Source organism: Dreissena polymorpha, chromosome 13 (genome assembly GCF_020536995.1).
Source record: "Dreissena polymorpha isolate Duluth1 chromosome 13, UMN_Dpol_1.0, whole genome shotgun sequence".
Lineage (NCBI taxonomy): Eukaryota > Metazoa > Mollusca > Bivalvia > Myida > Dreissenidae > Dreissena > Dreissena polymorpha.
This window is the reverse complement of record NC_068367.1, coordinates 28523152-28539843: the sequence shown is the minus strand read 5'-3', so window position 1 is coordinate 28539843 and position 16692 is coordinate 28523152. Positions and strand designations below refer to the sequence as shown.

Here is a 16692-nt window from a genome sequence, read left to right as displayed (position 1 = left end):
ATAGTTTGTGAAGGACTCAAGTAAATGTGTATATGCTTTTCAACGCATGTGATCCAAAAAGGTTGACTAATATGTGTCTTACCGTTGTCCTATATTAGAAATTCAAAAGTTGTTAAAAAATTATTTATAAAGATTTGCTAAAAAACATCGAATTAACAACAACTATGTTGAACAGAAAAATCCCTTACACCGACATTAAGTTGCATCAAACTCATATGTTAAAGTTTAAACACATTTACACAATATTTTCCAAAGTCGAATATACCAGGAGGTGTCAAAGTATGGACGAAAACACAAGTATGATATTGTCGGCTTATTTAATAAGTTATGAGTAATGCTCTAAAAAAGCAGACGAAATTCATATACATGTCCAATAAATGGTACAGACATCAACGAGTGCCATAGGTTAAACGGCGGCTGTTCTCACGAGTGTACCAACACCCCGGGATCATACCGCTGTTCCTGCCCGGAGGGTTTCAACATGGCAACCAACAGGCACACTTGCATCGGTAAGTTTTGAGAATATTTTGTCAATAATTTTATTTTCTACCTACGTAATCAAAGGAAACTTACAAATATACTGCTTGTTCAGTTGAATAAGATGTAATACAGGGGAAAACTACAACTTGGAAGCCATAGATGATAAATTCACACTGAACGATATTTAAAGTTCCAAAAGTTTTTTTACAAATTAAATATCATCGATAACTTAGCTACTTTCAGCCGGATTAATATCATCGAAATGTGTATAAAAATAAACTGCCATTGTCTGAAAAACGACTACGCATGGAAGTACATCGGATGCATATGAGTTGTTACGGAACATTTTAACTGTTACTTCTTTTCAATCTCATGTTTAAAACAGTTCTGTGCATTCGTGTAGGTAAATCCCAATCATACATATATTATAATATAGTATTTATGGCACTTTTTGCAGACCTTTTTTTTCTCTACGTTTCTATCAATTGAAATTGTAATTTTCTAGAAATACGCAAAACAACGCTTTCACCTCCACCCGGTGCTTGCGCATTAAATAACGGAAACTGCTCCAATGCATGCGTAGAGACCAATGATGGTTCATGGCATTGTTATTGTCCTAAAGGATATGAGATCTCGGAGAATGGGACCACGTGTATAGTAAAAGAACTACTGCCAGCAGTGCTTGTTTCCACCAAGGGTATGTATTGCATAAAAATAGCAGCAATTACACACCGTTAAGAAGTAAATTTTGTAAATTTGTTTTACCATGGCCGTATTACCATTTGTCCGACTGTCCGTCCGTCTGTCCGTCCGGCATTCCACTTCATTTTATTCGTTAAACTTACCAGTCATACTTTGTTTACATATAGGATATTCATTTCCGTGTTTCGGTCAGACTCGCTCAAACGCTTGCGAATTCACGACATAAAAAAGGATAGCAAACGTCTGCTTGATCAAAATCGGCGTGAATACGCATGCGCCAATCAGTTTTACTTTTAGCGTGAAAACGGTCGGACGTGCTTTTTAGTCTTACAGTTTGTAAGAAAATTTGGACTTATTTCGTAAAGTTTATAAGTGGTTTTTAGTATTTGACCATGGCGGAAGCGTCGCTCCATGTGGTAGATGATTTTCATTCACAGGAACATGGCAATTTCACACCTAAATATACTTCGTCAGTTTCGAAAAGACGTGCTTCTTCGAAACCGAATGTTCATGATTTGGATAAGAGAATTTCGGATATGGAAGCAAAGTTTGATTCCAATATTGAAAAAATTCTTCAGTCACTAGAAACTGTGAAAAAAGCACATTTATCAGGGGGTTTGGCCTCGCTGAATAGTGCAAATAAACAGCCAACAGTGGGTTCAGCCCAGCTGAGAGCTGTTTCCGGGGATTCCGTTTCGGTGAGTAGACCCCGTCAATTGATAAGTTTGAATAATGGTATTGACAATGACATTGTTTCTGATGATTTTTTGTCCCTTCATCCTCGGGATCAAGAAAGACGAGATTTGCTCGGTCTTTGTGAGGAAAGCATCTCAGTTCATTCTGATATTTCTGTTTGTTCTACAGACAGTGGTCAGTTTAAACAGTATACAAACCCTGAAACACGTAACATGCTGTCAGAATTGTTTGGCTCTGAGCACTCAAAAAAGGAGTTGTGACAGGTTTAGTACTAGATGAATACCAGATTTCCATACTGTCACATTCTTGGAGAACTGACACTCCTGACAGAATGTATGCTTACATGGATGAGTATAGAGTGTGCTTTCCTGTACATGAGCAGAGCAAGTCCATGTTAGATATTCCCTGTTTGGACGATTTATTAGAACCTATGTTGCAGAAACGGCATAGCAATACAATGACAAAAAGCTGGGGCAAGAGTAGCCAAATGCGCACTCAGCCTTTGAAGTCTATTGAGACCCTTAGTTGTCAAGGTCAGTTGGCTTCTCGTTTAAATATTGTTGCAACATGCTACATGCATTAGGGATTGGGAAATTTATTGTCAATTTTGAAATCTGAGGAAACAAACATGGATAAAGCTGTTCAAACTGTACGTGATTTGTTTGACAGGTCCAACAAAGCGTTAGATCAAGCCGGTAGAGCAGGTGCATTTCATCACTTTGAAAGACATTAATTCCAAATTTTTTACCTTTACCTTTATCCTCAGAGGGTGTGTTTGGTTCTGGATTACATTCTAAGCTTAAGAGCAGCAAAGAACAGAAAGATCAGTTGAATGATCTCATGCCAGAATTCTTTGATAAACCTAAGAGAACATTTGTCTCAAATGCATATGATACAGTTAGGTCCGCCTACAAGAAGCGAAGACTTCAGTACAAGCAGTCAGGGCGACCTAGACCAAACTATCAGCTTTCATACTCTGCAAATAAAGGGAATATGCAGAATCTGTAAATTCAGAATGTACAATAGCTGGTGTAGTTTGCGGAAAATTAATACCTATTTTGCCTTTTTAGTACAAATTGCCCAGTTTTTGACAGATTTGTACGAAAAAGGTTTACAATATAGAACCATAAATGGCTACAGGTCAATGTTATCAGCAGTTCTTCCTCCTGTAGATAAATTTAAAGTAGGGCAACATCCTCCTATTATCCAGTTGTTAAATGGGATATTTAATTCATTTGCTCTTTTTAAGGGAGCCTCTTTAGATTCAATTATGCAGTCTGCAGACTGGAGTAAAGAGAACACTTTCATTAAGTTTTACCTTAGAGACTGTAGTCAAAAGGTGAACGTTTTAGACATTAGAAAGCGAAATTTTTTGAGAAACTTTTAGCGAGTCGCATGTTATGATTTTTCACAGGTGGTTAAGAGTGTAAAAAGTGTATATATTTAGGGAAATTCTTGAATGGATATTTTATGGATAGTTTGATACAGAATATCCAACAAGGAGATTCATGGATAGTTGTGGGAGTTTAGAAAAAATGACTACAAGAAATTAGCAGTGACACCTCCAAATGGATGAGTATACTGCTTTGAAATCTATCCTATATGTAAACAAAGTATGACTGGCAAGTTTAACGAATGAAATGAAATTCATAAATTTGAAATCAAATTCAAATTTTATGAATGAGTTAAACTTACCAGTCATAATATTACCCTCCACATCCCCTTGCTAATTTCTGTTTGAGAGAGATTTTGCGTTTTCACTGGGAAAAGTAAAACTGATTGGCGCATGCATATTCACGCCGATCTTGATCAAGAAGACGCTTGCTACCGTAATTATGTCGTAAACTCGCAAGCGTTTGAGCGAGTCTGACTGAAACACAGGAGTAAATATCCTATATGTAAGCAAAGTATGACTGGTAAGTTTAACTCATTCATAAAATTTGAATTTGATTTCAATATTATTAATTTTCCGGACTGTTTTAGTAAACGCTTTCACATATTGACCTGACATTTGGTGTGTGAGTCAACCTACATGACTAACAGATCAAGTTTGAGTTTCGGTCCGGTCCATTGATTTTTGCGCAATTATGGGCCTTGGACTTAGAAAATTTCTCTATAATAAAAGTTGTCCGAAGGTTTTTTTTACCGAAACGCTTTCATATATTTACCTGATATTTGGTGTGTGAGTCTACCTACATGACTTGCAGATCAAGTTTGAGTTTCGTTCCAGTCCATTTATTTTTAGCGAAGTTATGGGGCTTGGACTTAGAAATTTTGCAATAATAACTTTTTTCGGAGTTTTTTTCCGATTCACTTTCAGATATTTAGCTGCTTTTTGGTATGTGATTCTACCTGGATGACTTACAGATCAAGTTCAAGTTTCGTTCCGGTCCGTAGATTTTTGGCGAAGTTAGGGGCCTCTGACTTAGAAATTTTCTCTTTAATAACAGTTTTCCGGAGGTTTTTTCCGAAACGCTTTCAGATATTTACCTGATTTTTGGTATGTAAGTCTACCTGGGTGACTTACAGATCAAGTTTGAGTTTCGTTTCGGTCGATTTATTTTTAGGTTAGTTTTGGGCCCTGGACTTAAAAATTTCTCTTTTATAACAGTTTTCTGGAGTTTTTTTCCGAAACGCTTGCGGATATTGACCTGATGTTTTGGTGTGTGAGTCTACCTGGATGACCTACAGATCAAGTTTGAGTTCCGTTCCGGTCAATTTGTTTTTGGGGAAGTTATTGGCCTTGGCCTTAGAATTTCTCTTTAATAACAGTTTTCTTGGGGGGGGGGGGGTCCGCAACGCTTGCAGATATTGACTTGGCGTTTGGTATGAGTGTCTACCTGGATGACTACAGATCATATTGAGCTTCATTCCTCTCCATTGATTTTTTGCGAAGTTACGATGCTTGTACTTTTCTGTAGAATAACAGTTTTCCGGTTTTTTCCTAAACACTTGCAGATATTGACCTGGTTTTTGGTGTATGAGTCTACCTACATGACTTACAGATCAAGGTCGAGTTTCGTTCCGGTCCATTGATTTCTAACGAAGTTACGGGCCTTGAAAAAAGGAATTTTCTTTGAAATAACATTTTTCCGGATTTTTTTCCGAAACAATTTGTCTTTGACATTCGCGGATATTTTCGACAAAAGTGGAATGTGGGGGCATCTGTGCCTTATGTTTTCTGCTAAAAGTGTGCTAATTGGAATGTGATTTAACTGGACACTAGTAGAAGCTGAATAGTATGTAAAACTTGGAATTAAAAAGTTCAAAATTGTCTTAATATTGACTTATTAAATATTTTCCCCTTAACAAATATAATCGTGATACACATCACTGCAGATCCGTAATAAATTTGTAGCGCCTAGTCGGTGGAATGTTCAAGGTTGACCGATCACGCATATTCGGTTTTGAAGTATACTGTGGCAAATAAGTAAGTAATTGAAAGCATAGTTATTTCAGCGCGAATGAGTTACTGCTAAAAATCTGGTCCATCTAAATAAAACAAAGAATGAAACTTCTGCGCCGGTGGATCAAGCTGAGCTTAAGTAGGTCCGAATATTTTCCTTGACCAACCACCCATTATCAATCTCAGTAATGAAGACATTACTCGTATAAGCGAAGTATTGCAGAAGTCCTTTCAATCACAAATCTCAGACATAGTTTGCAGCATAATGGCTGGCGTTCTCGATAGCCTCAACGCAGAAGTAGCTGAGCTGATATCCGGAAATCAAACAATACCTACATTTAATAGCTAGAATCCAAAGACTCGGGCATGGAGGCAAACGTTAACCGCCAAAACAAGTATAGTCGCCGCAACTGTCTGCGCTTAGGCGTGTCAAAGACCCAAGGGAAAAATTCTGACGCAACTGTCAAGAAGATTTTCTTTGCCACAGGCACCAATATCGGTATCGACGAAATCGATCGGCGCCACAAACTTGGTAAACTTCGGACGTATACACACACAAAAAACTCAAACCGTAAACCCCCGACCCCGTGACATTATATCAAATTCCCCAGCTACCGAATTTTACAGAATGTTGACATCTTCCGATCAAAACTTAAAACATATGGCTACGCAGGGTCGTACTTGAACGAGGATCTCACGATAACACAAAGCGACCTCCATTTAAAATCAGTAATATTCTAAAACTTGTCAAGGTCGATTGAAGGTTATATGACTAAGTATTCTGTAGGTAACACGTGTCAAGAACGTTTTGGGATGTCCTTTCCCATTCAACGTTATATATAAGAGAACACACTCTAAGTAAGATGTTTAAGTGCTCTTTCTGAAATTTCTTTTGTTTTATTTCAGCTATACCCACAACCCCGCCTCCGATCCGCTGCGTGAACGGAGCGATTTGCGTTGGTTATGATTACAATTATGATGAGGATTACAACTACTGCAAGTGTAACCCTGGGTTCAGAGGAGAAGCATGTGATCTGGGTACGTATCAAATACCCTGTTAGAAAGACATTTATTTCCATTGTATGTTTGGTGTTTATTGAGAAATGACCTGTTAGAAAGACACCTGTTTCCCGCGTATTTGTGTTCATAATTGAGAAAATTCTTGTTCGAAACACACGTGAAACTCATGTATGTTTGTTTGTTATTGAGAAATGTCCTGTTTGAAAGAAGTGCTTTACCAATGTATGTCTTGTGTGTGATTGAGAAATGATCTGTTCGTTAGGTATGTGTTTCCAGTGTATGTTTTGTTGGTAAATGGTAATTGACTAATGTATGGGGTTATGGATACTTGCTAGCGGTGTTTTGATGTTAGCTATTCGGCAAACAAAATGTGTGTTTTTTCATGCTACTAGTGTGGTCATTTGAATGTTATTTAACTGGACACTAGTGGTAGCTTAATAGTATGTTAAACTTGTAATAACAAAATTCACAAATGCCTCGGGGCTGTCAGAGACCCAAGGGGTAATCACTGACGCAACTGTCAATTAAACTATCAGTATCGACGAAATCGATCGATGCCACAGACTTGGTAAACACACATACAAAACGCAAACCGGAAACCCTCAACCCCGTGACATTATTATTAATTTTTCCAGCTACCGACTTCGTCAGAAGGTCAACATGCTCCTATCCTAACTTTAAACTTATGGCTGCGCATTGGCGTACTTGAAAGATGATCTCACGAAAACACAAAGCAAACTCTTTTGAAGTCCATAATATTCTTAAACTTGGCAAGGTCGATAAGGTATGGACGTCAGGCGGCCTAAACAAGGACATATCCAAGAAAATCTTCTGAATAGAATCACGAAGTGATTTTGAGATAGTCCCGTTAAACATTCGTTGACTTTTTAATATTAATCACTAAAGCTGACATTGAAACGTCTGATATTGACTGCATTCAAAACCACGGAAATCTCGAGCTCTTTATGTGCAATTGCTATCTACAGGGCTTGTACGGTTATTAGTGTGGTTTAAAATGTCCATGCAGATTAGCGTGTAACTGTCTCCAAAAATAACTTGCTAATTTTACACTTCAACCATTTGTTAAAATGCCTGATCATTTATTTTTCTAACTCAAGGTTTTATGTGCAGTGTACTACGAACACATCGTATATGATGTGTCCTTATATAATGTTTGATTTCATAACATTGTGAATATGTTTTTGCACTATTTCAACCGGCGTGTATTATTTTAGCGCCCAATTCTTTCCGGCGACATTTCTTCGGATAGCAATACTCATCAGAACTTACGTATATTGTACGACGCAGGCATCGTATACGATGTCTACTTATATATCTTTGATTTTATAATAATTGTTAACACCCAAAACAAACGTATAATTTATCAATATAGCACCCATTTCTTTCAGACGACATTTCATCGGATACATACTCACAAAACTTACTTTAATGATCTGCTTTAGAATACTATTTTTGCTATTTAATCTTTTCATATTTCTCACTTCTCGTTTTGGCATCAAACACAAAATGCATCATTAACATGTGGGCTCATCTACAAATGTTAGCATCTAAAATAATAAATACGACGGCGATTTCTCTAAAATGTGAAAGTCAATATCGTGATGACTTTATTCACCCTGACTCCAGCCAGTCGCCGTCACCAATGTCACTACGACACCAAACACAAGTGCACATCCTACACGATAGTCATATATCTTCTTAACTTAATTATTTCAGGAGATATCCACCCAACCCGGGACCTGGTTGATGCTCAATTTCTGCTGACTCTGACTCAAATATATCCTTCTATATTAACCTTCAAAATACTCTAATGCATCTTAACATCCAAAGCCTGAAACCCAAGCTCGATTATTTAGATATTGAAGCTCAAACATCAGATGTATTTGTCTTAACCGAAACATGGCTTAACACATCAATCTCAAATCATGACTTAAACATACGAAACTTTTCACCACCTATCCGTTGTAACAGAGAAAATAGGACAGTGGGGGCCGCAGTTGCGAAATATGTAAAAGAAGGTATTCAATAGCATGAACGTGCTCATCTGGTAATAGCCAATCTATAGGAATTATGGTTTAAACTATTTATCAACAAACGTTAACTTCTACATGTAATAGGTGGAGTATATCGCCCTCATAATTCTATAATAGCCACTGGGACATTCTCGAACAAATTATCGATCTGGCTTTTACTGCATCCTATGATATCGTGTTAGTAACTGTTGATTTCAACATCAATATTAATGGAAATGAATCTTATAAACTGAGTCGACTCACCCGATCATATAACGCCAAACAGAATTGGATTAAACTGTTGCTGAAGCAAACTCCAGTAATTCTGCATAAGGTATTTCAGCCTTTGACACGTTCGCGTCAAATACAGTTTTTTTAGGATATTTTACGAATTTTACTGTACAAAATCAACTTGCATGAACGTCGAGATCAAGGTATTTTATGCAACGTTAATTCCAATATTACGACATTGCTTGTTTTTCGGACGAAATGGCGGCGATAAAGCGTTGCCAATTGATGTTTCAAAAATCAATATCTGATCGGTGATCGCGGGTTTATCAGCTTCTCTGATTGACAGCTTGCGAGTGGTCAATTCAGAAAACAGATAACAGAAACAATACAAAGTATACATTTGAACACACACACAGACTGATAACACAAATAAATACAACTAATGCACACAATGCATCATCAAAATAATGGCTCAGTTTATCGCAACAATTCACAAAGCAAAAAAACAAATCAAATATCATTCATAATAATGTTGAAGCTTCCTTTGACGTAGCTAAATGCGGAACATCTGAATGAATACTTCTGTTTGCAATAAACTGTCGAAGAAGAAAATCAGCTTCTTCCATTTCTTAAAGAAGAAACTAATTGCAGGCTCTAAAGTATCACAACATCACATCAAGACGTTATTGATGCAATTCTTTCCATGGATCAATCCAAAGCAAGTGGATCTGATCTATTACGCCAAAACTCCTTCGCGAAGGTTTTAACGAACTAGATAAACCGTTTTCAAACTATTTAATTTTTCTTTTAAAGTATACTGTGTAATCTCTTTTAAACGTATCAAATTTTCCACAATCTGCTTTAGTCTGCAAAACCATAGCCACCGGAAAGGGAGTTCGAGCAGTATTTTGCGATATTTCAAAGGCATTTGACAGAGTATTGCACCATGTACTATTATTCAATTTATAATCATTAAGAATAAAACATAAGCTTCTTAATAGGTTCAAACCATATCTTTCACAACACAAACAAAACGTCTTTATTGCTAACTTCTGCTTTTTCGTGGTCCACCATCTCAGCTGGTGTTTCACAGGGTTCGCTGCATTTGCCGTTGCTCTGTTTGTGTGTATATAAAGCACTTTATTAATAATATAAACTCAAGAATAAGGTTATTTGCTAACGATACAAGCCTGTACATTATTGTTGAAACGCCCTCATTAGCCGCACATAATCTTGGCCATGATCTCGAGCCCATTCATTCTTGGTCTATGTCATGGTTTATCGTTTGTCTGGGCTTTTGTGTTTGGTTGTTATACGAGTTGTAATAAACATTCATCTGTGTTGTGTTTTCAGTTCAAGGACTGCCATGTGTAGTAAATGGCAAGACATACCAGGATGGGGAAAGATACTTTTGCGATTGCAACAGCTGTGGATGTGAGAATGGTCTAATAACTAGCACTGGTGTTGTATGTGAAGGTATGGATAATTGGACCGCATACTTGTTATATCATAACATTAAAATATAGATTAATGATCTATAATATGCTCTCTCGTAACACGCACATGCTAAGTTAAATTATCTTATTATGCGAATCTAAAGTTCGCGTGAGTAAAGAGAATATATCTGCTCATTTGCAAAATAAATTGACCTTTTTAAGATTTCCCGATATTTCAACAAGTACAGGGATCCATCATACACACAAATACGTGACATATGGACTAATACGTGGAAGCAATAACTATACATAGTATAAATAGTACCTTTCATTTACGTTTGGTTTGCTCTGACTTGATATTTGTTGTCTGTCCCTGTCTTCAGTATCGCAGTCTGACAGGTCGTTATTTTTATCGTAAATTCTTGATTGCGAAGACTCTTGTGGGTTTTACTTAAATGCTTTACTTCATCATCATGCTGTTTGTCTGTCACAAATGATCTACTTAGATACATCGCATAACTATTTCATTTCAACTGACAGCTTTTAGAGCTTAAGTACCGCTTTTCATCTTTATTTGTGATGTACGTGACACGACAACGAAAGGTCAATAATTTGTGTTTGATATTGAAAAACTATCGGTATTTCGATGCACGCCTCAATTTTGGCCCCGTATATACATGCAAAGACTTATTAGCAATTTATTTGAATGTCATTAACAGCTTAACCCACAACCCCGGTTCCGATCCGCTGCGTCCATGGACATATGTTCAACCTAGAGAATTTCCTGCTTATATATTTGTTTAATTTGTAAATTTAATTTTAAAACGGATATGAACAAGGTATCAAATGCTCACATGAAAATATGCGAAAAACAAACCTAATCAACTTTCGTGAATTTAAGCTCCGAAACGAAAATCAGACAAGGCTTAGAAAGTTTAGTTTACAACGTTTTAGTATATATTAGTTCATTTCCAGTTAAAGCTCAATCATGTACATAAGACATGTACATTTCTTCACCATGTGTAATGTGTTTAGCGCCGAATTGTTCTTATTACACATGTATGAACACATTTGTTGTCCCTTTAAAACTACGATTTAACTGTCTGTATGGGAAGACAGATATATGTTAACCATCTTGGAGTTAATTATACCATTCTTATAATGATAAATATACCTTTTTATTAGATGATTAAAACTTTCCCTTTTCATATTAGTCACCTCATGTGTACGTGAGCAAATATTTAGCATTAATATGGTATATATCCATTTAAAAAAATCAAATTATGTTTTAAAAGAACAGTTTATTTGTGTTGACGCATTTAAGATATTTCAAGAAAAACACAACAACAACAAACACTTCACGGTGAACACAAAAAGGCGGCCTCGTCTGGTTCTATTTCACTGTGTTGAAAGCATTATCGGAATATCGATAGGTTTTCAGAGCAAACCGTTCATCAGTGATTACGTGGAATCTCGTAAGATTATGTTCAATCCCGTAGATTTCGATGGCAAAAAAGCGGAGTGCGCATTTGTTGTAACCATTGTTGAAGGTATCAACAAGTTTGGTGGCAATCAATGGTTGATATGGTGTATATTTATATATAAATATATATAAAAATGGTATAGCGGAGGGCTGCAACATTTCATCACTCGATAATGCAAACTTTAGAATCTGCGTGAAAAAGCAACGAATTCGATTTCTAATTGCAAACACACAGCATAAATAACAGGATACCATCTTGCATGCATGTTGTTTTATGCTTGTTGATAGAGGCAATATAATTAATTATTATAATGGCATTACTGTCATACTTATTGTCTCATGTGAACTGTAAATTGTGTTATATTAGGAGCCAAGAGGCAGACGGCGAGCAGCGAAAAATGGGAGCCAGAGCTAAACGCGGCTCTGAGTGAGTACCTTTGCGCATCCACAACGCTTATGTACGACTACGTGTGTCATAGCTGACAATGGGGCCATTTGTGTCCCCAAAAAGAGTATTGTCTATCACACATATCTGTTTTATAAACAAAAATATGATTGTGCACATCATGCAAAAAGCATTACGACTATTTCATTACGGCTTACATGACCAGTGAAGTACATACACATATTATAAATAATGGTATTTATCTGTAATTGTAAATATATTATACTTCTTTTGTTTGTATATTAAAGACACTAGTGTGTCATAGCATCCAATATCATTTTGGTCTTTATGGCATCCGTATGGTAAGTAAATTCATGGCGGCATAACATAAATACACATTAATTTTACCGCGTTAAATTCCAGTTGGAACGGTTGTCGGCGGCCATCTCTTTCTAGTGGGAGTCTTTTTGCTGCTTTGGTTTAACATGGAACGCCGGTTCAGTAAGACCTCTCAGGAACAACAACCGAAGAAAAAGCTACATTATGGCTTCGAAAACCATATCTACACCGTTGCTGTGGAACAGAAACGCAAGAAACAGTACGACAACAAGCTCTACGGTCACCTTACGTCGGACCGAAAATTCATGAAAACAGCCTCTATCCATGTTCCGAATCACGTAAAATCACGTGACCATGTGACCGGACCCCCGCCTTACACGCCATCGGTTACCGACAGCATGAAGGAGTGGGGCTCAATGAAGAACGTGGAGTACCCGTCCCACCCCGCCATCCCGCCTACCAGTCGTTGCCTGTCGGACATGGTGGGGAAATGAGCGAGCAGATGTCGGTGGTTTCCACGAAAAGCAACCGCACGTATGCTTCAGAATAAAATTATTTTTTTATTTAACAAGATATGCGAGTTAAATCCAATTCAAAATCGCATGCTTAGTTTGTTTTTTTACATTTGAGAAATATATAACATTTGTGTGAGGCAGATACTTTAGCAACATAAATTTCAACACTAAATTTGTGCATTGCCCTACCGTTGCAAAACAAATTTCAATACATACATACATAATTTTTACAAGTAGTTGTATTTGTACAGTAAATATAACTAAACATACGTTTTATTGTTAAAATTGTTGCAATATATTTGGTATTATTTTCCATAGATTTGCTTTCTGCTTCTCGCACATTGATTTTATTTGCTTCTGTTCTGATAAATAATTTAAAATTTGGACCAGTGAACATAAACAGCACGTGAAATTAGTACATTTAAAAAAATAAAGAATTTTTAACTGATTAGTAGATTTAATAAACATTTGTAATTAAGTTGTGAATAATAATAGCATTGACTCTATCTTAGGTATTTGTATACTGGTTTTTGTTCACAATGTCTTTCCGCTAGTTTTTGTTATAAACATATACATTTTTATACCCCTGAAGGAGGGCATATAGTAATCGGACTGTCCGTCTGTCCGTCTGTCTGTCTTTCCGTCACACTTTGCGTTTAAGTTTCGAAAAATGCTCATGCTCAACTTCTATGTCGCTTCAGATAGCAACTTGATATTTGGCATGCATGTGTATCTCATGAAGCTGCACATTTTGAGTGATAAAAGGTCAAGGTCAAGGTCATACTGTAAGGTCAAATGTCAAAAAAACCAATCCAAGGGAAGTAATAAGCTTTAAATGGAGATACTTATCTGTACCTGCCAAATGAGTAAAGAAATATAAATAAATTAAAGCGGCGCAGTAGGAGGCATTGTGTTTCTGACAAACACATCTCTTGTTATTCATGCTCTAATATATAAAACAGATGCTCTTGTGTTTTGTTTTCTTAGTTTGGGTACTGTTGGTTGTAATAAAATAAATTATTCAAGAAATTAAGTGTTAATTTTTCGTAAGAAATGTGTAACGTCTTTTATTACATGGTTTATTATTTTATGTGAACCAATATGGTTTATTTTAATCTATTTATTAACTAAGAAAATGTCAGTTCCCTATTCTGTTTGAATAAGGAATAATGAACTTTTTCCTTTTTTCTTATTCAGCCGCGTTATCATTAACAAAACACAACTACGTAGAAAGTGCCACAATATATATAATTTTACTATCCTACCTACATATGCAATAATTTTATCGATATTTGTACACTTTAGTTCATTTTGATTATTTTGTTAAGTAAGAAAATGCCAGTTCCCCTTATTCGGTTTGAATAAAGAAAAAGGAACTGATTCCTCTTTGGTATTTATCCGCAAAAAGGAGCTGGGTTATTATGAAATAAAACTATAGAACGGTATTGCAATAAATTTGTTTAATATTAAACTCAATATGCAATGATTTGCGTTGATATGTAGTACACTTTGGTTCATTTTAATTTATGTTTTAAGTAAGAAAATACCAGTTCCTTGTCCTGCTTAATGTCTTTGTCTTTATTCAATCAAGAGAATAGAACAGGGTAATTATTAAATAAAACTAAGTAGAAATGTATTGCACTAAATATTTTAATATCCAGCCAACACATACAAGGATTTGCATTTATATGTATTTCACTTTTGTTCATTTTAGTAGCTCGGCTGTTTTCGGAGAAAACCCGAGGTATTGTCATAGCCTGCTGGTCGTGTCCGTGTCCGTCGTCGTCCGCAAAAACCTTAACATTTTGTAAAGGTTTTGAAAACTGCTTCTAAAATAAAAGTGCTTCCACCGACAACATTGAAACTTCATATGAAGCTGCACCTTGATGAGTTCGACACACCACACCCATTTTTAGCGAGGCTGTTTTCGGAGAAAACCCGAGCTATTGTCATAGCCAGCTCGTCTGCCGCCGTCCGCCGTCCGACGTCCGCCGTCGCCGTAGGCGTCGTGCTAAAACCTTAACATTGGCCATAACTTTTTTAAATATTGAAGATAGCACCTTGATATTTGGCATGCATGTGTATCTCATGGAGCTGCACATTTGAGTAGTAAAAGTTCAAGGTGAACATCATCCTTCAAGGGTTAGGGTCGAAAAAACAAAGTCAACAGAAGTAATAAGCTTTAAATGGACATAGTTATCTGACCTGCCCACGTTTATATTTTTGTTAAATAAATAAAAGCGGCGCAGTAGCCGGCATTGCGTTTCTGACAAACACATTGTGGTAAAAGGTCAAGGTCATCCTTTACGGTCTACGGTAAAAAATACAAATTTAAGGGAAGTAATAAGCTTTAAAAAGGGAGAAAATTATTAAATATTGAACATAGCCACATTATATATTTGGCATGCATGTGTATCTCATGGAGCTGCACATTTCGAATGGTCAATCACAGTCACGGTATTGGATTTTAATTATTTGCTACTAAACATAGAGATTTGTTAGAGACAATTATTTTCAAGAGAAGTAATTTATATAAATCTCATATTATATATTTCCTTACCAAGAATTGAAGTTCTTTTCACAGTTACCGTAGATATTTATTATTTTGATTATTTATAACTCAAATGATTGATTTGTCAAAGGTTTTTTTTAATGGTATAATTATAATTTCTTTGATGTTCATTACATGATCAACTCTGGCTATGATCTCTTTTAAACCACAGGCTTTGGTTGTCAGTGATGTTTGACATGGTCATAATTGACTGTGAGACCCCCCCCCCACATCGGTTGGATTAGACAAAATTCAAGGGAAGTAAAAAACTATAAAGGGAGATGATTTCTATACCTGCCAAATGATAAATAGCAATTTTATTTCAAAGCGGCGCAATAGGGGGCATTGTGTTTCTGACGAACACATCTCTTGATATAATTATCATTTCTTACCTGTTCTAATTTGTGAATGCTAGTTTTCATTAAATACCAGTGGACTTATGTCCATACATACATGATGAACTCTGGCTATGATCTCTTTGAAAAACCACAGGCCTTGGTTGTCAGTGATGTCTGACTTGGTCTTTTTTTACTGTCTACAGACCTTCCCCCCCCCCTCCCGGTTGGATTGGACAAAATCCAAGGGAAGTAATAAAGCTTTAAAGGGAGATGATGTCTATACCTGCCAAATGATAAATATAAATTTTATTTCAAAGTGGCGCAGTAGGGGGGCATTGTGTTTCTGACAAACACATCTCTTGTTGGGTCACTAGGTCAAAGGTCAAGGTTACTGTGACCTCTAAAAAAATTCTGACAAGCTTTCGCAGCCGAGCGTGGCACCCGTTATGCGGTGCTCTTGTTGGGTCACTAGGTCGAAGGTCAATGTCACTGTGACCTCTAAAAAAAATCTGACAAGCTTTCGCAGCCGAGCGTGGCACCCGTTATGCGGTGCTCTTGTTTTATTTTCAAGCAACAATGCAATTTTCTTCTTTGGTTTGAATAAGAAATAATGAACTGGTTTTTTTCCTAACTCACCGTAAAAAAGTAACTGGGTTATCATTAAATAAAACTAAGAAAAAATGTTTTACTATAAATATTCTTTAATATCCAACCTACATATTCAATGATTTTTATTGATATGTTGTAAACCTTGTTTAATTTTAATTTATTTTTTTAAGTAAGAAAATGCCACTTCCTTATTCGGTTTGAATACGGAATTAGGAACTGGTTCCTTTTTCTTTATTCAGCCGCGAAACAGAAGTTTGGTTATTTGTTTATAAACCTAAGTGCAAATGTATTACAATAAATATTTATAATATTCTTCCTATTTATACAATGGTCCCCTTTTCCTTATTCAGCCAAGATAAAGAAACTGGAGATGAATTTAAAAAAGAAGAAGGAATGTGCTATATTGCACTTTGTTTTATATCATTTATTCATGTAAAGTAATGTTATATGTTTGAAGTTTGGTTGATG

At 36.2% G+C, this 16692-nt stretch overlaps 3 protein-coding genes across 8 annotated transcripts in view; 2 read left to right on the top strand and 1 right to left on the bottom strand.

Annotated features, from left to right (window-relative positions):
• The window catches only part of LOC127855732 (multiple epidermal growth factor-like domains protein 6), a 197885-nt gene extending 181349 nt beyond the window's left edge, over positions 1-16536 (top strand). For 3 of the 4 annotated variants that reach the window (XM_052391525.1, XM_052391527.1, XM_052391524.1), the window contains 6 exons: positions 387-509; positions 986-1177; positions 6191-6322; positions 9922-10044; positions 11855-11914; positions 12296-16536. In XM_052391525.1, the coding sequence (XP_052247485.1) occupies positions 387-509; positions 986-1177; positions 6191-6322; positions 9922-10044; positions 11855-11914; positions 12296-12705 (1040 nt within the window). In that variant the 3' untranslated portion in view covers positions 12706-16536. The remainder of the gene's footprint in view (positions 1-386; positions 510-985; positions 1178-6190; positions 6323-9921; positions 10045-11854; positions 11915-12295) is intronic. The other variant, XM_052391526.1, reaches the window with a different exon arrangement.
• Positions 1-16692, top strand: part of LOC127854541 (tubulin monoglutamylase TTLL4-like) — a 724238-nt gene that overhangs the window by 420225 nt on the left and 287321 nt on the right. The window lies entirely within an intron of this gene.
• Positions 1-16692, bottom strand: part of LOC127855724 (uncharacterized) — a 663610-nt gene that overhangs the window by 401392 nt on the left and 245526 nt on the right. The gene's annotated exons all lie outside the window — the stretch shown is intronic.